The sequence below is a fragment of the Camelus bactrianus genome, chromosome 6 (assembly GCF_048773025.1).
Source record: "Camelus bactrianus isolate YW-2024 breed Bactrian camel chromosome 6, ASM4877302v1, whole genome shotgun sequence".
Classification (NCBI taxonomy): domain Eukaryota; kingdom Metazoa; phylum Chordata; class Mammalia; order Artiodactyla; family Camelidae; genus Camelus; species Camelus bactrianus.
The window spans coordinates 19,709,613-19,736,765 of record NC_133544.1 but is presented as its reverse complement, the minus strand read 5'-3'; the positions used below and the strand labels follow the sequence as shown (position 1 = coordinate 19,736,765).

The window sequence follows — 27,153 nt, the reverse complement described above, 5'->3', positions numbered from 1 at the left end:
TTATCACCCATTTTAGGTTGACATTTGAAAAGCCCTGACTCCTAGAGCATCACCCTGCTTCCTTCACGGACACTTTTAATCTCCAGGTTCTGTTGTAAACTGCAGCTTTCAGGATTCAGCTTAAGTCAATTCCTTGGAGAGGACTTTTTATGCACTTGCATAGACCTGGACCCTTCCTTCATAGCGCTAATACAATGATAATAATACAGTTACTTAACTACATTAAATATTGTTTTTTTGTTTTTTTATGTCTGGCTCTCCCACTGGCCTCAGCTTTATGAAGTCAGGACCTTCATCTGACTTGTTCATCTTTGCATTCCCTGAACCATGCCTGGTGCTGGGAACACAGTAAGCACTCAGCAGATGGGTAGCACTAAATATGTGTTGATTCTTGAAGTGCCTCTAGGTCACAACTTCACAGCAAAGAAAGGAGTCTGTCTGGTTACCCAGTTTCAGAAAGTACCACATCTATGTGTACTTTATAATGGAAGGCTTGCCTGAATAGCTGACTGCTATTACTTTATTAGATGAACTTAAGTCACTCAAACTTTCTTCAGATTATTTATCCATAAAATAACAAAATTTAGAAAAATATACGGGTTTTAAACAGTGCTCCTCAAAGCCTAAAGGGTTCCACAGGGGTTGAGGAAGAGAGTTAAAGGGAACAGTTTATATATTTTTATTTAAGTACCAAGTAAGAACGCTAAACAAGTTAGACAACAGTCCAAGGATAAGTCTGTAATAAAATTTCCCCAATAATATTGAAGCTGCACTGTCATGCTCCCTAGGAAATTAGAAGCAAATGAAATTGAGTAAAAATTTTAACACATAATGGAACATAATAAAAATATATAAAATCTCTGAAAGGAAATAGAATGACCTCCGGCAATCTGATGGAAGAAAGCATCCGTCAGGCAGAGGATAGACTGGCCGTGAACACAGAGAAAAAGTGGAGACACAGATGAGAACTGTGGAAATTGCCATCTAGTCAGTGTCTGGGACAAAAGAAACTTAAACCAACAAAAGCCAAGTGTTCTGACCCCACAGACAAGGTCATTCCCTGTAAGAAGGGGTGATGTTAGGCTCTCTGAGCCTGAAAACATTTTTTAAAAAATGAGTTCATCTCCCTGTTTCGGTTGATTTCATGCTCTTCAAGTGATCTTCTGTCTTGATTCCCTGCAATAGTCTGCTCACAAGGAAAAATGGGCATGGCATCATGAGTGTTCTGGTCCACAGGACAGATGTATTTCCCATCCCTGATTAATAAATTGGCAGATACGAACTAATATATATATAATAAATAAACAAGTTCATACTGTATAGCACAGGGAACTATATTCAGTATCTTGTAGTAACATGGTGAAAAAGAATACGAAAATGAAGATATGTTCATGTACAACTGAAGCATTATGCTGTACACCAGAAATTGACACAGCATTGTAAATTGACTATACTTCAATAAAAATATGTATATACCAAAAAACAATAATAAATTGGCAAACTAATTTATATGTTTTTGTTTCTTAAAAAAAAAAGCTTACCTATTGTTCACTATGTGCCAAACATTGTTCTAAGTGCTTCTGATAGTAAGTTGTCAGATCTTCGTAGCAACCTTATGACGTATTATCATCTATATTTTATGCTTCGCAGAACAGCAGTTGAGTGTACTCAAGAATCTGATGTCTTTTTGCCTGTGATTGAAACCCTGCCCTCCTACTGAACAGCTGTGTGGCTTTTAGCAAGCCATCTAACCTTTCTCTATCTCAGATCATCGTCTAGAATGGGGATAATAATATTACCTAACTCACAGGGCTGTTATGATGATGTAATCGTAAATGTAATGCACTTTCATAGTGCCTGGCATGTTTTAGGTGTAAACATAAATATCTAAAACATAGGTGTTTATTATTTTCAATTTAGACCCTTGTTGTTTTAGTCCGGGTTCTCCAGAGAAACAGAATAGATAGAAATAAAAGCAGACAGAGAGACAAGGATTTTTTACAGTAAGGAACTGGGTTACAGGATAGTGGAGGCTGAGAGGTCTAAAATCTGCAGTCGGAAAGCTGGAAACACCAGAGAGCTGATGGTATATTTCCAGTCTGAGTCCAAAGGCCTGAGAATCAGGAGAGCCTCTGTGTAAGTTCCAGTTAAGTCTAAGTCCAGTTCCAAAGGCAGGAGAAGACCAATGTTCCAGCTTGAAGACAGGCAGAGAAAGAATTCTTTCTTATACAGCCTTTTATTCTATTCAAGCCTTTTGTTACGTCGAACAAAAGAAACCAGACAGAAAAGAGTGGCTAATGTGTGATAACATTTATGCAATGTTAACAAGAGAGCAATCTGTGGTGACTGAAGTCAGAATAGCGGTCATCTTCTGAGACGGACTGGGTTACTATTGGAAAGGGGCACAGGGAACTTCCTTGGATGATGGAGAGATTCTATATTTTGATCCCGGTCCTTGTCACATGGATATATGTGTACATACATGTAAAGTATAAGTATATTTATATGTACTTGATAAAATAAAAATTTGTATTTTAAGATAAGAACATTTGAACATAAAATTTTTCTTGGCCTTTGGGCCTCCTCCCTTCCCTCTGGTGTGCGTTGCACATCTGCATTACGTGCTAACCAGACCTCCTCAGTGGCAGAAATACCTGCTAGACCATGAAGATCAATAATCTCCTTTTGGCGCCAGCTACGTAGTTCTTTAGGAGGTAACATTCCTTCCTCAACATAAGGGGTCACAGTGACCCACAACTCTCCTGTACGTGTAGACATCTTTGGTGAATTTATGTGCAGTACCAGTATATCATTTCCCTTAAAGATAGTGATCGGTGTAGAACAGACTGGCCACCCAACCTGGAAGAGACTGGGATGCACCTAATGGAAGCTTAAATACTTAACTTAGGACTTACTAATGTTACTAGCTATATTACTTATATTCTGCCAATTTTACAACATTATCATTTCTTGCATTACCAAATGTCTGACTGAGCCTCAGATAAAATTAATGATAAGGTGACTTGAAGCCATTGATTAAATATATAATTGTATAAGATCAATGATTGTAATAGTGTAACTAGGGAAGAAGCAACAAGAGGGAACCCTGTCCTGGACCGTAACAGACTAGTAAGACAGGCCGTCCAGAGGCTTTTGCCTACTGTCATCAGGGCCAGGTCCAATAAGCAGCTCACTGAGTGGCCTATCAACGAAATCCTCACCTGACCTGGGAACGAGCATTCCTAGCATCGTGGGACAAATTGGTCACAAAATGCCTCCCAAAACTTAGTCGAAATTAAGACCAAAATGGAAGGGATTGCAAAATAAAGAATGTTGCCCACTATCCAGTTCTACAAGAAACAAGTGATTAAGGCCTGCAGTCACTGACCTACAGTGCACCTTGAAAGGAATTCAGGGCAAAGATCAGGATGAGGCACTCTGTGCTGCTCTGGGAAAACTGGCAGAGCAGACCTTTAGATAGTTGAGATATTTTCAGGGGGAAACTTTTCATGAACCTGGATTCTTGCATCTTCTCATACTTAGAAAAGCGCTGAAACCATTAACTAAGGTGTCTGTTCCTCATGACTAGCAGCAACCTTCTACTGAGATGTGTGTTTGATTGCATGTACGCCCTCCGCCAAAATCACATACGTGCCGGCCTCCCCCTTTACCTCTTTGGAGCAATTCTCCAAGATCTCTGAGAAACTGTCTCCCGGGTTTTCATCCTCAGATTGGCTCGAATAAAATTTTCCCTTTCTTTCTTAGACTGACTATTGATTCAATTTTTCGTTGTTTTACTTACATACACTTATAAGTATATGAGCAGATATTTAAGATTTGTGCATCTTAAACTGGACATAAATTATACTTCAAACTTGTGGGAAAAAAATTGATACAAAAAGTATCTCAAATAAGGAAAAAAACCAAATTAAATGTACGTATTTTTTAATCCAGCAACCTAAACCAAGCCTTGTGAATAGAATACTCTCTCCCAGATAGCATAAGCTGGACAATTTTCATAAGTCAAAACTGTCAGGCCGTTTGCTTGAGTTTCTAAGTCTCAGATCACAAAAATTAAAGCCCAAATGGAAACTGTCCCACACGGATGACTCACAGTTGCCTTTGGAATCCAGGCACTGCAGTTTCACACCTTGTGTTGTCAGCATCACCTGGTATTTTTGTTCTGTTTGTAAATAATTCAGCAGCAACACTGACTAAACTCCCACCCTACCACCAAAAACAGAAAACGCAACATAGTAGAGATTAAATTTTTTTATACTTAAAAATACAGTCGCTGTGTAAAGAGCCCCAAATATTTGACCGCGTGATCCTCCTGGGTCTACATCCCTGATTTTAATCCCCATGTCTGTGCACTCTCTCACAACTCACCCCAGGGAGAAAAAAAAAGGCGCAATAGTGAAACAAATTCACCAATGAGAATTTCTTCTCACCAAAGTGAAAACAATGGGCAGATGATAAATGTCCTATCAACTTTGTCCAGTTTATCAGTCACAGCTTCATAATATATATGTATCTGGATCATTTGCACCACCCCTCTTTTTCTATTACCAGTGCTTTCCAGCACTTTTTTATGGTCATGTTGACTAGTTCGGTGTTATACACTTGGCACATCTCAATGAAATACTGGTTGATTGATTGACATGAGGATTTAATATAAAGGAGTCCTCAGAGATCTACTGTACGACATAGTGCCTGTAGTTAACAGTAATGTATTGTTCACTAAAAATTTGTTCAAGCAGGTTGATCCTGTTAAGTGTTCTTACCACATGTACAAAACAAAGAAAAAACAAATGAAAAGGGGGATACAAGGAAACTTCTGGAGATGCTAGATATGTCTGTTCCTTCTAATGTGGTTTCATGGGTGCATGAAACCTGTATGCGTGCATTTGTCCAAACTCATCAAGATTGTATACATTAAATATGTACACTTTTGTATGTCAGTTACACCTCCACAAAGCTGTCAAAAATAATATTCATGTAATTCTGAATAAAAGATACTCTTTCTTCTAAATTTCTTTTTAAATTAAAAAAATAAGTAAATAAAAAGGAGTCCTTGAAATACTGACTACGATATTAAACAAACAAGCTTGGTGCAGAATCACAAAATATTCTCAGCCTGATTGCCAAGAGATCAAAAATATGACACATCCTTGGGAAATCTGGTGTTTCTGGACCACACAAGCTTAGCCATGGCGAAGGAGATCAGCAGGGATTCTCAGCTCAGGAGAGTCAGTCTGGCTCATCCACTCAGACTTCACATTCTTTATCAAGTAGGGGCTGAAGTGGGAAACCTGAAGCATTGATTAATTAAAACCCACACCCATGTGTACACCCCTCACACAGATGATGAAGGTATGATTCTGGAAACCTTGTAAAACACCAGATGTTGGAATGTTGATTGGATTTCCATGTTAAAATTTCAGTGAAATGAGCCTACCGTCATGCAAGATTACTGTGAAAAATTTAATTGCGCAAACTGTTCCTTTTGGAACATGGTGAACTATCACTCTCTTTAGCAGCATTAACCAGATTTCCCTCCCCCATCGCTACTGGCAGGAACAAAAAAGACAGTACTTAAAACTGGATCCTATTCGGCAAAATCTTCGAGTCCTTCAGTGGCATTTCACATGCATTTCTACTTCTACATTATAGCTTCCAAATGCAGATATTTGAGAAATATAAACCTTGCCTTGGCAAAGCCCAAAGGAAAGATTTGACTCTAAGTCATATTTTTACTGATCATTCTTGGTTAAATGAGTCTTAGAAAAATAAATTAAATTGCATCATCAGCTTAAATATTTATTCTCTCTTGTAATTCCCATATCCTAAAGCCAACATCTTTAACTATTAAATGTACATACTCGACTTAAGATATGAAACTATAGCTGAAAACTTTTTTCCCCATTGAGTTATGTGTGATGCGTTAGTCACTAATAGTAAATACTGGTACTATTTGTATAAAGTAAATTTTCAGAGTTTTTTTTAAAATCATATTTTAGAGAGAATAATCATTGCCTTCTTATTTTGAACCATCAAAGGCAAACAAAACAAAAGAGTCTTTTCAGTACCTGGTGTATTTTCATATGAAATAAACAGGACTTTGATGCTAATTCTTTGGACAATAGTGTAACAACTGGAAGCTTTGCCAATGTTCTTGTCAAAAGAATATATTCTTAGATACGTATTTTTCTTTTTCACAAATGTATTCTGAAAGTAAAATATTTTGGCCAAATAATCAGTCTTTTCCTTTTCTCTCTCCCATCTGCTTTTAAAGCAGTCATCACAGTGTTACAAGATTCTTTGAATAAAAGTTCTGCTTTTGAAAATGTAGACAATGGAAAGAACATCCAGCTATTTGTCCCTAGGTGAGGGGACAAAAAAAGAGAAGCTTTTTGATGATAAACATTATCAGTTAGCTCCCGTTACAACATTACTGCCTAACGAAACAGCTGCGAAACCTCCTTAAGGGTTGAGGTTCATGCATTCTGGGGTCACCTAGGGGTCAGCAAGGCATCCACATAACTCACTCTCCAGAGTCCTCATCTTATAGCAAAACTGTTGGGGAAAATGGAACACGGGCCCTGTAAATAGACATGGTATCTCCATTATGTAATCAGCTAGATGCTAGGGCCTAGCCAATGATTTTTGCTCTTTATTAATAAATAGGAAAATAGATGCTTTGTGAGGAAACCCTTCCTTCATGGCTTCATAATGTTAGTCAGGCTAATAACATTTTTAAAACTAAGGAAGAAATTGAAGGGAAAAAAGGTGAATTTTAGAGTGAAAAGACAATTTATAACAAAAGTTTAAAAAAATGTATTTTTAGCTCATTAATGAGCTTATTTTTCCAGATTATGTACACATTAGTATGGATAGTCCCAGGTAAAATGTACAGGCTGCTAAACTGAATTTGGCAGTTTATATGCTCAGTTGCCATTCTGATCATTCATTCAACATTATTGAAACCAATCTTCTGTCTCGGGCTGCATTATAATCATCATAATATTAACTAGGTTCGTTCAATAGATAGATCACTCATTTTCATTTTAGGTTAGGATTGCTGACATTCCTCCCCTTCACTTTTGCTTAGGATTTATTGAGCATATTGTATTATTGGTAAGACAACTGTTCTGAGATATATAATCCTTATTGGTCTGTTCTTGTGGGTGGCTTTCTTTGGTGAGAAATCTGGCTGAGAAGAATATCTTGTTTGTGGAATTAAGCAAAATGTTAGCATTTCAAATATTTTTTGTCCTTTAAAACACATTCTGCTGTGTAAGGGGAGGGAAAAAAGTCTTTTCCTTTAAACTCCTACAGGTTCTCAGCTAAGGCTCTGTAACTAAAGACAGATTAACAAGAGAAAAGTGTACAAATGTGTTTAATATAAGTTTTACATGACGTAGGAGCCTTTATGAAGAATTGAAGACTTGAAGAAGCGATTAAACCTGAGTGCTTCTGCAGGGAGGGTAGAGCTCAGTGGTAGAGCACATGCCCAGCATGCACAAGGTCCTGGGTTCAGTCCCCAGTACCTCCCTTAAAAAATAAAGTAATGAACTTAATTACCTCCCCCTCAAAATAAAAAAGTAAAAAATAATTTTAAAATAAGTACCTGAGGATTTTTATCTAGGTTTAGTGAAGAGTAGAAAGTAGTGGGGAAATGTGATAGGACAAAGGGGTATCAACTAATAGTGAATGAGGGGAATTTTAGCAAGGTCTGTTCATTCAGAATCTCCTCAGTATCCCTCTGTCTCCCGAGATAAGGATGCTCCTTTCCTCTGGGTATAGGGAGGGCACCTCTCTCATGAGAGTCTCATGACTTGCTTCGGAGGGTGAAAGAGGGTCAGAGAATCTTTCCTGCACCTGCTGCTTCTCCGTACCTCCAGTTTAAAATATTTATTATGCCAGTGCATCATGTTTTGTGGTAGTTATGTCCTGAACTCCATCAGCTACAACTAACTCAGTAGTAGGAAAAAGATCTTTGTTCTAACTTAAAGTGTGTATGTGTTTACGTGTGTGAAAGAGAGAGACTCCAAGAAACATGTATTATACGTTTCAGAAATGCATACATTGGGAAAGGATATAAACATTGTCTGACCCTTTAACCCAAAGGCTATTAAATTGCATTTAGGTGCTATTTCTGCTCAGAAACCATTGTTACTCTAATTTTCTTTTTATGTAAATATAGGTCATTTACTTTTGAACACAGGATAAACCCCAAAATGTTTAGCCAGTGAAAGTTACAAAGCAGGTCCGCATTACCTACAAGTAGTGTGCACAATCTTTGATGAATATGCCCTCAATATCCATGCCTTAGGACATTCTTTATAAGTAAGACCATCTTTGAGCTTGAGAAGCACGGTCTCTTCAGGTGATACCCAACTGGTGTGAATCTTATCCTCTGTTTTCCTTTGGCATGGCCTAGTTTTACTGGGAGATTTTAGTTGAATGACTTGTTATTCTTCTCTCTTTTTAATTTCAGAATCTTAGGTCTTGGCCAACAGGCTTTTAACCAATCCAATTAAGGGAATGTAAATGGGAAACTTGTGAGGGAGGACAGGTAATTTATGGGACCTGAATTTCTGAAATCATATTAAGTCACACTGCACTTCCTGCTGAATCACCAAGGGTTGCAAAGGACTGACAGTCTACCCTACGGTCATTCACATCAGCTCCCTTACCCCCAAGTTAATAGGTCCTTTTATAAACTAATTTGGCTCTGCTGATGCTTTGATTAGACAAGTTACAGGTATATTTCTTAACAGACAGACATGATGCACTGGATAACAGGAACGACTGTAAATAGGTCTTAGTGAAGTGGTTGTAAGGTGGTGGGGAAGGGGACTGTTCTGTAGTCCTGTGATTAGGTCTCAGTCCTTTAGTGAGCCTATGCCCCCAGACTGTGAGCTTCACAAAGACTTCTCAGTTTTTTCTCTCTCACTATATAGGACAGGATGGCTAGCGTGAGCTGGAGTTGGGCATTTCCCTTTCCCAGGCTGGTTAGGCTCCAGATGACTAGTTTCCCCTGGGGGCAGGTCTTGTTAAGAAGAATAGAGTGCTCTGATGTGCAGTTGACCCTTGAACAACATGGGTTTGAACTACACGGGTCTACATATACATGGATTTTTTTCAGTAATAAATACTGCAGTACTACATGATCTGAGGTTGGTTGAATCTGTGGATGTGGGATTGCAGATACTGAGGACTGCCTGTAAAGTTATACACAAATTTTCAACTCTGCAGGGGTCAGCGCCCCAACCACCTTGTTGTTCAAGGGGGTTGTATGGCCAGATGGTTTCCTTTCCTCTCCTTTTGCAAGAAGCACAAAAGGATTTTTTCCTGATACTTACTATTAGAGCCCGGTAGAACTCCTGGTGGTAAATCTCACAAAATTGTGGAGGTCCACTTGTGACTTGGTTCTACTGGAGTTTTCGACTGTCAGAATTGTCTGCACTACACCTCCAGCAATTTGTCAGTCACAGTTCAGGTTTCCCTACTCTGGCATTGGCTCCCCTTGTGGCTTCTGCTCATGAGTCTCTGCTCAGGGAAGCCAGGACTCCCTATGTTCACCTGTCTGTCTCTCCTATCCTGGGGACAGTGGTTTGCCATATGTCTTCCTTTCTCCTACAGATCCGAGAAGAGTTGTTGATTTTTCAGTCTGTCAGCTTTTCACTTATTGTTAGATGGGAGGGGTGACTTTCAGGCTCCTGTCATGCAGAACCAGAAACCAGAAATTCTAAACATATTTCAACCACTGCAAAAGTTAGTAGTTCAAAGAGTATATAGATTGAGGAAATAGATTACCAAGGAATAACCCTGCAGGCCTAGAAGTGAAAATACACAATTTTAGCCTAATCTTTTTTAAAAGGTAGTAAATGGATGATGTATAATTACCAATATTTAAATGGCAAAAACAGACCCATGGAGAAGATGACAAGCACGGTGAGGCACTGTCTTTTTGCAAAGTGAGTTAGGACAGTAGGTACACCCTTTCCCATATAGAATTCTATTCAAGCAATTGCTCTAACAAAGTAAGGAAGTGAAAGATGGAGCATCTAGGTGGAGAGACATACCGGAATGCATAAAGATGTCTCATTGCATGTGAGGAAAACAGTCTCAGCCTTCTGAAAAGTATCCAGAAGAGCAAACTGGAGGGAAAGCCAGAAACTTTAGGTTGAATATGCAACAAAGATGTCACAGTCCTGAGAAGAATTAGCATCTTGTGAGTCATTTTATTTCCAAACTGTAATAAGTTGATGATAAGATCAAGGTAATAGTTGATGAGGCCTTTGCTTGGACAAAAAGATTATAATCTTAGCACTATTTTTAATCTTTAAGATATATCAACTTCATCTCATCCTCTTGATAAATTCTTAGTACATACTGTGGTGGCATTCCAGGATATTTCCTCTGACGATGAATTCAGTTGTCCTGACAAGCTTATGAATATATTATATTGCCTTTCCACTTACAAGCTGAATATGATGTTGTACAGGCATACTGTTTTACTGCTAATTCAAAGACAAAGTTTGAAGATTTATTGTCTGCATTGAATCTCACTCTCAATTCTTGTTTCATTGGGAGAAAAATTGTTTTTCATCGAGTGCTATTTTTGTTGATTATGTGTGATACAATATATTGTAAGGACTGTCATGCTTCTAATAATGTGTTCTATATAGTTAAGGGGGGTTACTAGAAAAGCCTAATGATTAAAGCTCTAACTATGTAACTGTTATTTTCATAGGAAATTTATAGAGACTCATCTGAAAACCATTCCCAGTCGTGCATTTTCAGATCTGCCCAATATTTCCAGAATGTAAGTATTTTTTTTTAATATAAAGAGAAGTTTGCAATTATGACATGTTATTTTCTAAATGTGTTCTATCTAGAAAAATACTTGTTATATATTGTACTTGCATAAGTCAATGATATCTATGTTTCCAATATATATGAAGTTTATGTACAAGATGTTTACTTGATTTTGTTACATCTTCACTGCCTAGTTCCTAAGTGGTTTTTTAAAACTAAAGTACAGAATTTAATTCTTAATAGTCTGAAGAATTTAATCATTCTCGATGCATTTTGATATATCTTGGGATATGGCAAAACCTTAGCTGGAGTCTTTACCTCTAATCTGTCTCTCCTACTTACCAGTTCTTGATTCTCATTTCACCATCAGCACAGATGTTTACATTTTATCATAAAGGTAGCAAATATTTCAGGCTTCTCACTTAAAAATAATTTAAAATAACTCTAAACTGTAGAAAACTGAATTACTATATACTCAAGAGTGAGGAGAAAAAGGACTTCCATGTTGCATTGACAAAGAGAGTATCTGTGTATGCAGTGAATCAGGTCTTCATTTAATGTAATTGATTCTGAGAAGCAAAGCAGATAATTCAGAAACACCAATGACAATACAATCAGGAGCTGCCTGTGTGGACTCTGGCTACATTTTTTCAGTTCGTGACCATTTATTGAGTGACTGTTGTGTCATTTCAGGGGCATTTAAGCTTTTTGGTTGTCACAGCTAGAGAGGGGGTGCTCCTGACATAAGGGGTAGAGGCAAAGGATATGCTAAACATCTTACAAGGCATAGGATGCCCCCTGCCCAACACTCTAGTCCAAAATGTCAATAGTGCTGACACTGAGAAACCACCCCAGCTGAACATCTCTGCAGTTTTTTATTTTCCTAACCAACCCTTCCTTTCTCAAATTCTCTTCTCCTTTGGTTTCCTTGATATTGCTCTGTCCTCCCTCTTTTTGACATCTTACCCTGGCTACTCTTCCTCAGTCGCCTTTCCTGACTTTCCTATTTCACTTCATTTCATTTCATTTTGTTCACTTCTTTAAATACCAGTTCTTTGTTTATTTTGTCCTAATTCCTTTATTCCCTCCCCTCCTTGAATAAATCCTTTGGCTTTGCAATTACCTAATACAACTAATTCCTAAATGAGCATCTCTAGGCCTGACTTGTTCCTACAACTCAGGCTTGTATTACAGACTTCCTTCCAAGTAGCATCACTTTGATGTCCCACAGGCACTTCCAACAGCATATCCAAAATAAACTCATCATCTTCCTCCTAAACTGTTCCTTCTCTTCTCCTTTTAACAACGCCACCATTTAGTGGCCTATAAACTAAAAACCTCAAATTCCCCTTCAGCTCTTCCTTTTCCCTGACCTCCTCTATACAGTTGCCTATTTGGCTATATTCATTCATTCATTCAACAAATACCTATTGAGCCTTCTTTGTGCCTGGCACTCTGCTAAATGTGTCACATACAACAGTTGACAATACTCATGGAGCCTCCGGTGTCCTTCCTAAGAGAGTGATAATTGCCATGATGGGGGTCAGTTAAGGGTCCTGTGGGAACTCATATAAGAGGTCTATTATCAGGATGGGGGTGTGGTCAGGGAAGGCTTCCTGGAGGAAATGGTGCCTAATTCGCTGTCTGCATTTATCTGGCCAAAACGCAAAAGGTAGAAAGACAGTTCCAAGCAAAAGAGAAAAGAGCTGTCAGTGAGATTAAAAACAAGTTTGTTGAGACTGGAGCTTAGGCTGAGATTGGGGACAGTAGAGAAAAAACTGTAAGTGAATACAGGGCCTTGTGAATCATGTGAAGGAGTTTGACATCTTCCCTAATGACCAAGCCACTGAATGATTATAAGCAGGGAAGTGACAGATCAGATGTTTTAGAAACATTCCCTGGATGTGCTGTGGGAACGGGGCAGAAGTAGAGCAAGACTTGAGACAGGAAGCTAGTGAAGAGGTTGATACAGTGCCCCAGGGGAGAGGGGACGAGAACTGAATGGTGATGGCTGAGTGGGAATAAAGAAGGGTGGCCGGCTTTGAGAAATAAATACAGAACAGACAGACTTGAGAGTTGGTTGATTTGGAGGTGGAGGGAAGTAGAGAACTTCATCGACGTTTCTGACTAGGACACCTGTGTGGCTGATGAGCCTCTCTGCTGAGGTAGTGAGGTTTTCTGTGCATTTGCTGTGGTGGTGCGGGGGTAAGTCAGGAATTCAGTTTGAGGCAGATGGCATTTAAAGTGCATTTGAGGTATCAAGCAGCTGTGTCTAGTGGCTAGCAAGACATAGTGTTTTCATTCATTCATTCAGGAAATATTTATTCAGTCCCTAGTATGAATCACCCATTGTTCCAAGACATAGGGACCCAGAAGGAACAAAGGGACAAAGATCCATCTCCCTGTGGAGTTTACATTCGAATGAAAAGAAATAGACAAGGAACCAAAATAAATAATATTAATTCAAAAGTGAATAATAGATATGGCAAAAAGGGAAAAAATCAAAGTAGAGTCAGGAGGTCTGGAAGTGCTGGGTATTACGTAAGGGCACTCAGGAGAGATTTAAGTGAAGACTGAGACTGGAGAGTCATATTCATTCAGGTGAAAGGAACTAGGACCAGGTTTGAAAGGCAGTGGTAGAGAGGAAGAGGCTAAAAAAACTGAAGAAAGAACAATTTTAACTGAAGAAAGAACGATTTTAACAGGATGAGATCCCTAAGGAGGCAGGAGGGAATGGGGTCCAAATAGATGGACTGATCTTCTACAGGAAGCTGGGCACCTTTTATATTATAATTAGAAAGTTGTAGTAAGAGATGGGACAGGTGGAGGTAACTTAGCAGGTTTATTGGAGGGGAGCTCAAGGAATTCTCATCTCAAGGTTTCAATCTTTTCTACAAATTATTACACGATTACCTACCAATATTGAGGGTGGAATGGGCAGAATTAGAAATCTGAGAAGGCTTGAGATAAAATGGTGGGCAGTAAAGGGAGAGTTGACTAAGATATACAGGATATTCAGGCAGATATGAAGATCCTGATAAGGATCCTGTTAGGGAGACTGCTAGATTCTCCAGTCTGGATTAAGAGACCCTGAATCGCATCAGAACACTTATCACTCTATATGTTAATCCCGTTTACCTGTCTGTATCTCCCACTACTGTGAGTTCCCTGAAGCTCGAGAACAACTCTGGTTGCTCCATGCCCATTTACTGACATACAGTCATTGTTTAATAGATATGTGTTAAATGAAATCGTACACACATACATGAATAATAGTTAAAGAGCTGGCATATCTAGTGGGCAAGAGAGAGACCACGGTATCCTTAGGTAGGTTTTCGTGGGATGACACAAATTATCCCCTTATTCTGGCATCATTATTAATAGCACCTTGTTTTAACTCACAAAAATATCCTATTTTGGATGATAATTATATGGTTACCCTAGGGATTACATAAGACTTACATGCTAAGAAAAAATTTGAGGAAGAGGTGGGATCTGATTTTTCCTGGTTATTAAGAGGGGATAAGCAAGCAGGTAAACACATGTTGTCTTTGCAGCTAAGCTGTAAGAGCCTTCTAAGAAGGCATCATTCATTTGGAGAAAATGAATCTTCAGTTGTTATCGCATGGGTTGAATGACTGTCCCACTGAAAACTTGAGAAAGCTTTGCACCTCCTAAACTAAGAAATTCAGGAGAAAATTTGGAGCAATGAATATGATGCAAAATTAGGAAAACAAGTTTTCAGCCTTCAAAAGTAATCGTCCTTTGGATGGCCCAGCCTCAACCATTATAAATCCCTGTGACCTCTACACAGTAAATTAATTCTTTTCAACACCTAAGTTTTTTCCCTCTATGTTACAGATACTATATTTGGGTCAAAATAATTTATGTAGTGTTATCCACAAATGTCAATGGCTTAAGAGACCTGATAAATCAAAGGATAATTGTTTAGATAATACGTAATTCAAAACAGAAAGCACAGGACCTTTAAGAATACACACAATACCCATGATAAAAACTCAACTGGAACAGTCAGCACTCCTCTTATAAACATTGTATTAGTGAAAATATTTTACTGGCAGATTTAATTCAAACTATAGGCCAGTGGTTTTTAACCCTGCCTGCACATTAGAATCATCTGGGAAGCTTTTTAAAAGTAAAAGTGTTTGTCCCATCCGTCATAAGCTAATTAATTATTCTGGACCAAATCGTAGACATCTGATGTTTTAAAATCCTCCCAGATAGTTCAGTTTTATGGCCAGGGTTGAGAATCTCTGCCCTGGCTACAGGTGGACACCATCTGTTAATCATTAATTTTTTTTTCAAATGTCATAGAAATGCCTCTCAGTGAAAAAGCAGTCATTGTATCTGGTTGCATTAGTCAGTCTCATTACAAGATGAAATTTAAGGAGACTTTGAAACATCATTCCCTATGTATTCTTGACAAGTTGTATTTAGAAGGTTCTTTTTCCTCCTTTTTAGTGCTTAAAACTTTTATCTGTGCTACCTTTGGCTTACAAAGTTCAAAACAAACCTTGAGTTTTTAACTTCATCAAAATCAACAAGAGAGGTCTTAAGAGAGTACACAGTCACCACCCTATGGAACATTCCGCTAGAGAATTGTGGCTTTCCCTTCATTTTCTTTGAAACTACATCTCTATTAGGGACTCCATCAAAAATGCCTCATTTATTCTTGTGTTCTTTTCTAACATCTTTCATTTTCTGATATTTTGAGTAACTCACCTATTCATTCATTTACTCATTCTTTCATTCAACACATTTATTGGAAGGCTACTACATGCCAAGCACTATGAAACATACTCAGAATTCAGTGTCCACCAGAAACAGACACAGTTCTCCATTTCAGAGAACCTGCAATCTCAGGCGACAACGTAAATCAGTTATCATCCCAACAGTTGCACCCTTTCACGGTAATAGTTAGCGAAAGGAGAAGTTCATGGTGCCATGAGGAAATACTATGGGAAATCTGACCTAATCAGTGAATTTGTGGAAAGCTTCTACAGGAAGTTATCAGTTGGATGAAACCTGAAGGACGAGTTGGACTAATTGAGACTTGTGAAACTTCAAGGTATCACAAGATCTGAAAAAAAGTAGTCACTAATTTTAATGTGATTAGGGAGAAACCATGAGACTTGTTCACGTTGCATGATCGGGGAAGCCCCTGACAAGGAAGTTACATCAAAATTAATAGCATGTCTGGAGTTTACAACCCTACTAACTTTCTTCTTTGTCTTATATTTTTGTGACATTCAGCTACTTATCAATAGATGCAACTCTGCAGCGGCTGGAATCACATTCCTTCTACAATTTGAGTAAAATGACTCACATGTAAGTACCATGGAAAGTGCAGCATAGATCCAAACCACAGCCACTCTTGATTGATAATTTGGGGGGCTCCAGATGGCAATCACAGCTGGTTTCTAGAACGTGGGTCAAAACTTCTGCTTATGATTAAATTCTTGTTCTCACTTTTTTTTTTAAACAGAAGGAATGTTTATTTTTTTAATTTTTTATTGATTTATAATCATTTTACAATGTTGTGTCAAATTCCAGCGTAGAGCACAATTTTTCAGTCATACATGAACATATATATATTCATTGTCACATTTTTTTTTCTGTGAGCTACCATAAGATCTTGTGTATATGTCCCTGTGCTATACAGAATAATCTTGTTTATCTATTCTACAATTTTGAAATCCCGTCTATCCCTTCCCACCCTCCGCCCCCTTGGCAACCACAAGTTTGTATTCTATGTCTATGAGTCTATTTCTGTTTTGTATTTATGCTTTGTTTTTGTTGTTTTTGTTTTTTGGTTTTTTCTTAGATTCCACATATGAGCAATCTCATATGGTATTTTTCTTTCTCCTTCTGGCTTACTTAGAATGACATTCTCCAGGTGCATCCATGTTGCTGCAAATGGCATTATGTTGTCGGTTTTTATGGCTGAGTATTATTCCATTGTATAAATATACCACAGCTTCTTTATCCAGTCATCTGTTGATGGAATTTAGGCTGTTTCCATGTCTTGGCTATTGTAAATAGTGCTGCTATGAACATTGGGGTGCAGGTGTCATCCTGAAGTAGGGTTCCTTCTGGATATATGCCCAGGAGCGGGATTCCTGGGTCATATGGTAAGTCTATTCCTAGTCTTTTGAGGAATCTCCATGCTGTTTTCCACAGTGGCTGCACCAGACTGCATTCCCAGCAGCAGTGTAGGAGGGTTCCCCTTTCTCCACAGCCTCTCCAGCATTTGTCATTTGTGGATTTTTGAATGATGGCCATTCTGACTGGTGTGAGGTGATACCTCATTGTAGTTTTGATTTGCATTTCTCTGATAATTAGTGATATGCAGCATTTTTTCATGTGCCTATTGATCATTTGTATGTCTTCCTTGGAGAAATGCTTGTTTAGGTCTTTTGCCCATTTTTGGATTGGGCTGTTTGGTTGTTTCTTATTAAGTCGTATGAGCTGCTTATATATTCTGGAGATCAAGCCTTTGTCGGTTTCATTTGCAAAAATTGTTCTCACTCTTAATTTTATGAATTCACCCTAATTCTGACTTACATGCTTGGAAGCTAAAGACAAAATTAGAAGTCCTCTTCTAGAATTGTCATTTCATTCTATTACTACTGATTTTATTGGCGTGAATATCAGTGAGTCAATAAATATTTACTGACTACATACTGGATTCCAGGGCCCATGCAAGTTTCTGCAAAACTAACATTTTTTTCCTCAATTAGGAAAGAGAAATGTAGCCTTGTGTGACTACAACAAGAGGGAAGTTAAGAGCTCTGGCTTTGGAGTTGGTCAGAGTCGGTTTAAAACCCTGGTTTCTTTGCCTCCTCATTATCTCTCCTTGATGCTCCCTGGTGGTCTGGTGGTCTGGTGGTCAGGGCTCAGCGACCTCATTATCTAACCTTGGACAGATCATGTACTCTTTCCTAATCTCAGTTTCCTCATTTGTGAAATAACAGTAATAAGAGTTCCAACTTAATATTGTTACTACATAATGCATGTAAGCTTTTAGCACAGTGCCTACCACATAAAAACCAGACAATATGCTTCATAAATAATTATTGTTTTTATTTCTGTAGTACCTTATAATCTATAAAAAAGCTTTACATAAATAATCACATCACATTCTTTTAAGCAGCCATGTATTATGAAATATTAGCTCTATTTTCTTGATGAGGAAACAAAAATAGCTATCATCTATGGATACCTAGTATGTTCCAGACATTATGCTAAACATTTTATGTACTCTATTTATTTAACCTTCAAAAAACAACCCCATGAAGTAGAGATTATCATTTGTATTACTTATTTAAGAAAAACATAAATGTAGAGAGACTAAATACGTTATTCTAGGTCACACAGTTACTAAGGGAAAGGGCCAGAATTTTTATGTCATAAATACCTGACTCAAATATTCTTTCCCTATCGGCTACAGTATGCTACCTTCAAGAATACTGAGGCCCAGAAAGTTGCCTCCAGCTATGGTAGGCAAGCTTACATCATTAGATCAACCATCAGTCTGAGGACAACTATAGGAGCTGGGGGAAAAAATCTGTTTAAAGGTATCTGAGTGTTATAAAGGCAGCAAGAACTGGAGGGGAGAGAAGCAAACCCCCAAAACAACATTTGATTGTTCTCCTCTTGAAGTAGTTTCTGAATTGTAAACAGCAGTCGGGAAGCTGACCAGAGGTTTCAGCGGTCTCATAGAGCTAGGGAAATAAAAATTGGAGCTCAAGGCTTGCTAAGTAGATGATTCCTAGTAAACACCCAAGGATTTTAGCTGGGATCCCTAAAGAGCTTCATCCTAGAAGAACAGGATAATGGGAAATAAGATCAGCCCTCACAATGACTAAAGCCCAGGTTTGAATCAATAAAAAATAGCCAAGCCTACCAAAAAAAAAAAAAAAAAAAAAAAAAGAATTTATGGCAGAAATCAAGAGATGAAAATAGACAACAGAAAACAATCCACAGGAGATTTAAATGTTGGAGTTATCAGACACAAACTTTAAAATAACTATAAGTAATATATTTAAAAATTTAATTGACAAGATAGAGAATTTCAGAATAAAACTGGAAATTATTTTTGAAAGGATCAAATGGAAACTCTAGAACTTAAAAATTCAATAGCTAAAATAAAACCTGGATACTTGAGTTTAGCAGCAGATTATACACAGCTCAAAAGAGAATCAGTAACCTAGAAGTTAGGTCAGAAAAATTTATCCAACCTGAAGCATAGAGAGCATAAGAAAATAAGGAATATGTGGCACAGTAAAAAATCTAGCATAACTATAATTGTATCCTAAGAAAATGAAGAGAATAAAAGAAGCAATAGTTGAAGAAAATTTTTAAAATTTCAAAATTCATGAGACATCAAGTCACAGATACAAAAAGTACTGCAACTCCAAAAGAATAAATACAAAGAAAACCACATCAAGGCACATCATAGTTAAAAAAAAAAAAAATTGCTAAAACTCAAAGAAAGAGAAAATTGTAAGAAGCAGCCAAAGGGGAAAAAATACACAACATTTTCAAAGAAGGAACAAGATCGAAAGCTGACTTTTCAACAGGAATAATGGAATCCATAAAGCAATGGAAAGATACCTGCAAAAAGGAGAATAACAAACATAACAACAGCAAATAATCCGCCAACCTAGCAGAAAGATTCTTTGAAATTGAAGACAAAAGAAAGACATTTCAAGGAAACAAAAATTGAGAGAATTCATCACCATTAGGCTCATACTAAAGAAACTGCTAAAGGGAATTATTAAGGCAAAAGTAAAAAAATAATCCTGCATGATATCATGGAGGTACATGGAGGAAATGAAAACAAAAGGAAAGCTAAGTATAAATTAGCCTTGACTGTACAAAACAAAACAACATGTCCTTTGGGGTTTAAAATACAGGCAGTCTTTGCTCTGCACCGTAGTGCTGGATCATAAAGCTGTGCATGCCGAAACTGTGCAAAGCAATCTTAATCGATGAAAAAATATAATTGTCTTGTGACTCAAAAATTCCTGTCAAAACATTAAAATCTCTCTTACTATTGTTTCTTTGCTGCACTTCCATCTTTGTTGGTCAATTCCCTCTTCCAACTGTTCACTTTTACAAAATGTCGTGGATTTATCTCTGAGAGACATGCAGGCAACACATCTGCACACTTTATCCTTTGTGCTTGAACTGTGTAAAAGATGCGCAGTGACCAATCACCAATGACTTTGAAAGAAGTGATGTAACAGATTGCCTATCATGATGTGCACCTGCTATTTACATAGTGTTTCGTGGACTGAAGAGCTGGCAGCAAGGTTTGTGCTTTAGGTAGTTACTCACAATGGTAACTGAAACTTGAACCATGTTGTTGGAGCCAATTATTATCTAAATTTAACTAACTCATGATAACTGAACTTCATGCATAACAAGGAACCGTGCAAAACAAGGACTGCCTGTATACATAGAATTCAAATACACAATAGCAAACAAAGGTTGGGAGGGTTATAGATAGTGTTAATGTATTCTAAGGTTCTTGAATTGCCTGGGAAATGGTAAAAGTACCAACTTTTGTTAGACTTCTGCAAATAATGAATAAATTAATCCATAGGGTAACAACTAAAATAATTGTGAAAGAATGGATAAATAATAAGCTAATAGTAGTGAGGAGTGGAATAATAAAAAATTAATACAAAAAGGACAAGAAATTAGAAGAAATAACAAACTTCTAGAACAAACAGTAGATTTAACCCCAAGTGATCAGTATTTGCATTAACTGCATAAAAGGACTAAACACTCCAATTAAAATACAAAGATTGCCAGGTAGGCTAATTAAAAAATTTCAACTGTATCCTGCTTATGTGTATGAGAGACACACTATAAATATAATGATATAGAAAAATTGAAAGTATAAGGATAAAAATATTAACATGAAAATAATAACCAAGAGAAAACTGACATAAATATACATATATATATATATAAAGCATGAAACCTTACTATATATAAAAATACAGATTTTATTGTGATAAAGAGGATTACTACACCAAAAAGATATGATTCTAAATTTGAATATCTGTAAGAGCATAGCTTCAAACCATATAAAGCAGAAAATGACAGAACTAAAAAAAATAAAATAGGATAAATCCACAATCATAGTGGGTTTTTTTTAAATATAACTTTATCTGATAGAACATATATACCAAAAAAATAAGTAATAATACCAGTAAGAAATGAATAAGGATGGAAGATTTGAACAACATAATTTACAAACTTAACTTTATTGACTTATATAAAGTATTGTATCCAACAATTAGTGAGTAGATATTCTTTTCAAGGAAACATAAAACATTTATCAAAATTGACCATATGCAGAGTGTTGAAAGCAAGTCTCAGTAGGTTACGAAAATCAAGCATATTATCTGGCTAGTAAACAATAAACTCTGAATAACCATGGATCAAAGAAGAAATCACAACAGGTGTTATAAAACGATTTTAACTAAATGTCAATAAAAGTATGACAAATCAAAACCTGTATGATGCAATTAAAGTCATACTCAGAAGAAAATATATAGCTTTAAGAAAAGAAGGCTGAAAATAAAAAATTTATGTATCTTTCACAATAGATTTCTAAAGAAATGGTGAATTAAAAGCAAAGAAAGTAGAACATACCCAAGAAAACTGAGAATTCAGGTGAGTAAGGACAAGAGTTAAAATTTAAACCCAAATCTCCAGACTCCAAATACAATGTCCATTTATCATACCATTTTGCTTCTCTGCACCTCTCACCAAAAAAAATCAAGGCAACTAATTTGTAATAAACCTCTCTACAAACCCTGTGGCTCATAAAAGCAACTGTTTTATTTTTATTACAGCCTTTTTCTCATAAAGATTCTGGTTGTTAACATTTCTCTTATAAATGTCAATTTTCCCTCTCTGAGCAAAGGCATTAACTTCCTAGAGCAAAGGAAACTATTAAATACAATGACTAAAATGAAGATTAAATTGAAAATGCATTTTTAAAAAGCTATTTTCCTTATGTAGATGAAGTATTGAGAGTCTAATATCTTAGAAAAGAAGAGAATAACTTATCTCGCAGTCTTCAAATTTTCCTGCTATAAATCCAACATTAGTATCTGCAAATGGTTCTAGTCAGCATGAAGGATTAATAAAGACTTAAGATACCAAAGTCAATACAGAATGATTTGTTTAATCCATAGACCACATAGTACTATCAACCGAACTTCCCTGGCATTCCTGAGCATAGAAGTAAAGCCATGTTCTTTATTTAGGAAACAGCTCTTCACCATGTAGATATTAAACTAGGAAGCACTGATTTCAGTGAATCTTGCCAGCACTTACTGAAAAGCCTCAGTGAGAACACCAGCAGTTAAAGAACATAATGTTACTCTGTCTCATGAATGTGTTTCCTTCCTCATCTGCCCTCCCTCTGCCCCTTTTTTGGCCATGTGATTTGGTACATAGACTGAGGTAGGGCCATGGAGAACACACACTTCATCGTTCCAACTTCTAATCATCTCTTCAATGCCTTTTCAGCCTTCTCCTGTCAAAACTCAATTTTTGTCCTCTGACATGGCTTCCCAATTCGTGTTTAGATTTTGTTCTGTGATGTGAATTGGGGTGGTAGAATATAAACATCTAAATTGTCTTTTTTGTTAGTGATCTAGAGTCAGCATTCCAAAGGTAAAAAGTTACCCATTCATTCATTCAGTAAATACCATAGGTTTAACACTGCGCTAAAGCTGTGGCCATTGCATCTTACAGCTAAACATATACAGGATTCAAAATGGTGGATTATTCTATTTTTATCCAAACCGTCTTCCCTTGGCCTCTCTGATACCACACTCCCAGCTGTCCTCCGACCATGCTGGTCAGTCTTTCTCAATCTCCTTTGCTAGCATCTTCTTCACCACTTCTATCTAAATGTTGAGGTTCCATACGGCCCAGTCCTGTGTCCTCTTCTCTTCTTATTCTGTTTTCTCCCCATGTGATCTTATCTAACAATTTTCAAACCTACAGACCTAGTCCAGCCCTCTGTTTTTTAGTGTTGGGCCATTTACCTATTGGTTGCATCTCCTCAGATGTCTTACATATATCTCTCACTGCTTTAAATACCCCAAACTTAAATCTACCTCTCCCCCTGAAATCTGCAACTCCTCCAGTATTTGCTGAGCCACTAAATGGTACCTCCATTCATCTATCTGCAAATCTGGTACCTGAGGGGATTACTATGCCTTCTTTCCTCATCATCCACTTCTAATCTTTCAGCATGTCCTGTCAATTCTACTACCGTGATGTATAAAAAATTCATCCTCTTTCTCTCCACCACCACCACCCTTGTCCAAGCCACCATCGTCTCTTGTTTGGACTACAGTAATTTCACAGCCTAACTGGTCTTTCCAGTTTTGGCTTCCTCTAATTTATTTCTGAACAGCCCCAGTGATTTTTCTCTTAGGATAAAATCGAAAGTCTTCAACATAAACTTCCAGGTCCAGGTCTTCTGCTGGCTCTGCCTGCCTCTGCCTCTTCATCTCACTCCATTCCTGCACACCTGTGTTCTTTAGTTCCTTGAACAGTCCGAGATCTTCCTCACCTTAGGGCCTTCACATCCTTTTGCCTCGGTCCAACTACACTGATGGGAAGACCATAGGGGGAGGCCCTGAGATTACATGGAGATGGAGAAGTAGCCAGCTGAGTGTAGCCTTCTAACAACCCCCATCAGAGCCAGGCATAGAAGCACAACCGTCTTGGATGCTCCAGATTGATCCAAACACCAGCTGTGTACCAACCAGTGAGCCCAGAGGATGCCACATCCACACAGAAGAAACTCCTGAGTTTAGCACTGCCTGAAATCCTAATCCATAAATTTTGAGCTATAATAAAATGGTTGCTATCTTAGCCTTTTAGTGTGGGGTAATTTGTTATGCAACAATAGATGGCCAGAAGAGGTGACAATTATGTATCAGTTAACAATGGGTGAAAGACACTGAGAATCTGTAAGAGAAAACTACAAGAATGGCAGATTTCTTTGTAAATTATTGAGGATCCTAAGTGATTACAAATCAATTGTTCTCAAGTTTTGCTTTGGGTAGGGAAAGTAATTAGGTTGGTTTGTTTGTTTGTTTATGGAGCTACTGAGGATTGAACCCAGGATCTTGTGCATGCTAAGCATGCACTCTACCACTGAGCTATACCCTCCCTCCCCAGCCCAGTTCTCCTCAGTTTTAAACTTTAGCTGGGATACTGGTTGGACCCAAAGGTGTACATCTCATGAAAACTTATACCTGCAAATTGATGAAATACTGGCCACTTCCATCTTCCATTTCATTTCCTTTATAAAGAGGCCAATAGCATATAGTAGATCGTTGCTGTTGTTACTCCTATTAATAGCAGCTGCCAATTACTGAATGCCTTTTATGGGCAAGCACTCTGCTAAAAGTGCTTCACATATACTGTTCCATTTAATCACACTAACCCTCAGTTTCCACTATGTAAAATGAAGATGGAAATACGTATGTCACAGGGCTCTCACCCAAGTTTACTTAGCTAAGAAATTTCAGGGTCAGGATTTGAAACCAAGAGTGTCTGCCTCCAAAACTGATGCAAATTCAAAATATCTCTTAATTAAAAGAAGAAATAATTAAATAAAGTGTTGCCCTCAGAGATAGGTTTTTACTGTTTTGTGGATATTTTAAAAAGTCACAAAAAATGAAAATTCTACAACTGGGTGGGTAGAATGTGTGATTTCTAGCATACAGTGAGATAAGACTTAATTTTGCTGATTCACTAACTTGAATCAAGTGGATTTATTGGAGGTTTCAAGAGCACCCGTCTTTGTCGTGATTATTAAATAATTAGGAAAGTAGCTGTATCTATCTTCCAGGCAGTTTGGAAAAATCATTTTATAACCTATTTCTAGTGGAAAATCTGCTGATAAACTTACATTTTCCTCAATCTACTTTAAAAATCTAAACATTTATAAACTTTCTTTGAATTAACATCTATTCAATTTTAATTCCACAGTAAATTTAAAGATGCATCGAAATCATGAATATCACCTTCCATTATAGATTATTTTTCCTCAGTTATGTAATGGAATGTTAGTGGTAAGATACTTTATTGATAATTATCAAAGTAGAATTATTAAGATGTCTCTCACTGAAACCAAGCCCTGATAATGGAGGAAATAATTTATTCTGTGAACTTCCAAACTATCACTGAAGAGTGAGTGTTAGTCCAAAAATCAGGACTTTAGAAGCTAAGGATGTACTATATACCAAGAGCTTTGACAGCCTTTATACTTTTTTCACCCAGTAATTTCACTTCAATAATTTTTCTCTAAGAAAATAAACAGAGGAGTGAGGGAAAAAGTTCACATAAAAAGCCATATGTCTCAGAATTAATTTATAGTAGCAAAAATGTGGAAACTACTCAAATGCTTAAGTCGAAGAATGGTTTTGTATGAAATACTGAGCAACCATTAGACGTCTTTTGTCATAGAGAATTTAATCCCAGAGAAAATGCTTTTGATGTAATACTATTTTTAAAAAACCAAGATATACTACAGAGAAGAAAAAAATTGATTTTCTTTGAATCATGGAACAATGGGAGATTTCACATCTTTTTGATGTGAATGTGGTTACAAGTTTTTACAATATAATTTTCATAGTCAAATGAAATAAACTTTTAAAAAATTAAAGATTCCTTCAATATGAATTAACTTTGAAATTAATACTTGATGTTAAAATACATGGGTGATTTATTATATGACAAAAGCCTGTTTATCATAAAATGTTACTTCAAAATTATTTTACCTAATTCCTAGTCCCAGTTTCCACCTTGGTACTGTCCAGCATTAAGTAAAGTAACAAAATTATGGCTTTGCCAATATATTCACATCTTCTTTTTAAACTAATTAAATAATTAGTTACTAATTCCCTATAGTTCCCAGAGCACACAGGAAAGTTGAAAGTAATAGATGCCCAATAATTATTTGTTTAGTTTTAATAACTCTCTCCCTACTCTACTCAGTAGAGTCAGCAGACCCAGTCAGAGTGGACTGCCTCCCATTTTTTGAACTATTGCCACTTAAAAGCAGACTAGAAACTAACTGGAAACCAAACCGAAGTACGAGATGAAAAGGATCTGGGACTGGCTGAGAGTTGGGTTTATGGCTAATAATCTCATTCAGTGTCCTGTTTTGAGCAATAAGAAAAGTCTAGCTATGCTGACTGGGGCAGCTTCTCTTCTCTTCAGATATTTTAACTCAGTCTCCCTGCCCAGTGCGAGACTGAAGCTTTCCCATCACCGTTGGTTCTATCTAACTTTGCAGGTGAAATGCCAACTTGACTTTATTATCACCCTCAATTCTGTCCCAGGTTGGCATGCTTCACTCATGGACTGGGGATGTTTAGGGTGTGGGCAAATATTTCTAAGGCTGAGGATCATGGTCAAATGCCGAGAACTAATGCCTATTGAATAACCGAGATGGGAAGAAAACCAGTAGTTTGAAAGTTCCCTCGTGGGAGGGCTTAAGCCTTCATTTTCCCCTCTTTTGACTGCTGCCTCCTCCAACCACCCTTCTCTCACCTTGCTGATTTCCCTTCCTCTTTGGGGTTTAGGCTGGGTACTAAGTACTGGCCACTGTGCCATTTGTATTGAACAAACCAGTCTCTCTGTTCTTGGCCCTTACTGAGAATTAACAAAATTTTCTCAGAAGAAGAAAAAACCCAGAATCTAGAATATGATGAAATGAACCTAATGCTATGCTAAATTATTCATCTGCTGGTTTGTGAAAACAGCGCACTGAGCATTGTTGTTAGACTTCTCATCTTAATGTCCATTTTATTTGAAATCCAATGAAGGATAATTAAGCAATAGTGAGTATTTGTGTTTCTTTTAAGTTCTGGTCGATAATCTCCTTTAAACATTTTTTTAAATTTGTATTTGGAGTTAAGAATTCCTAGCTTAGGGCCCAGAGTTGCCTCTGTGTAACAGTTGAAAGCGGGTCTTTTCATGCAGGGTCTTGGCTGGGTGAGGACCACGACAGGCCAGTTTAGGATGAGTGGACACAACAGGCAAAGGTTTTGAGGTGAGGGTTTCTAAGAGTCTCGGGATATAAGCTGTTAAAGCACTGATGGGTCTTTCAAGAAGTTCCCACAATGAACTATAAAGTTATTTGCCTGGGCAAAAGTTATGCTAATGAAGACAAGGGACCAGTAAGGTTATACTGATAATAGATAGCAAGCTGAGGAGGGGGAGATGGTAGATGGTTTCTGTTCTCAG

The 27,153-nt window shown here is 37.3% G+C and overlaps 1 protein-coding gene across 1 annotated transcript in view; it reads left to right on the top strand.

Moving 5' to 3' along the window:
* Positions 1–27,153, top strand: part of TSHR (thyroid stimulating hormone receptor) — a 127,908-nt gene that overhangs the window by 58,530 nt on the left and 42,225 nt on the right. Inside the window, exons 3-4 of the mRNA XM_045517286.2 lie at positions 10,763–10,834; positions 16,102–16,176. Of these exons, the coding sequence (XP_045373242.1) occupies positions 10,763–10,834; positions 16,102–16,176 (147 nt within the window). The remainder of the gene's footprint in view (positions 1–10,762; positions 10,835–16,101; positions 16,177–27,153) is intronic.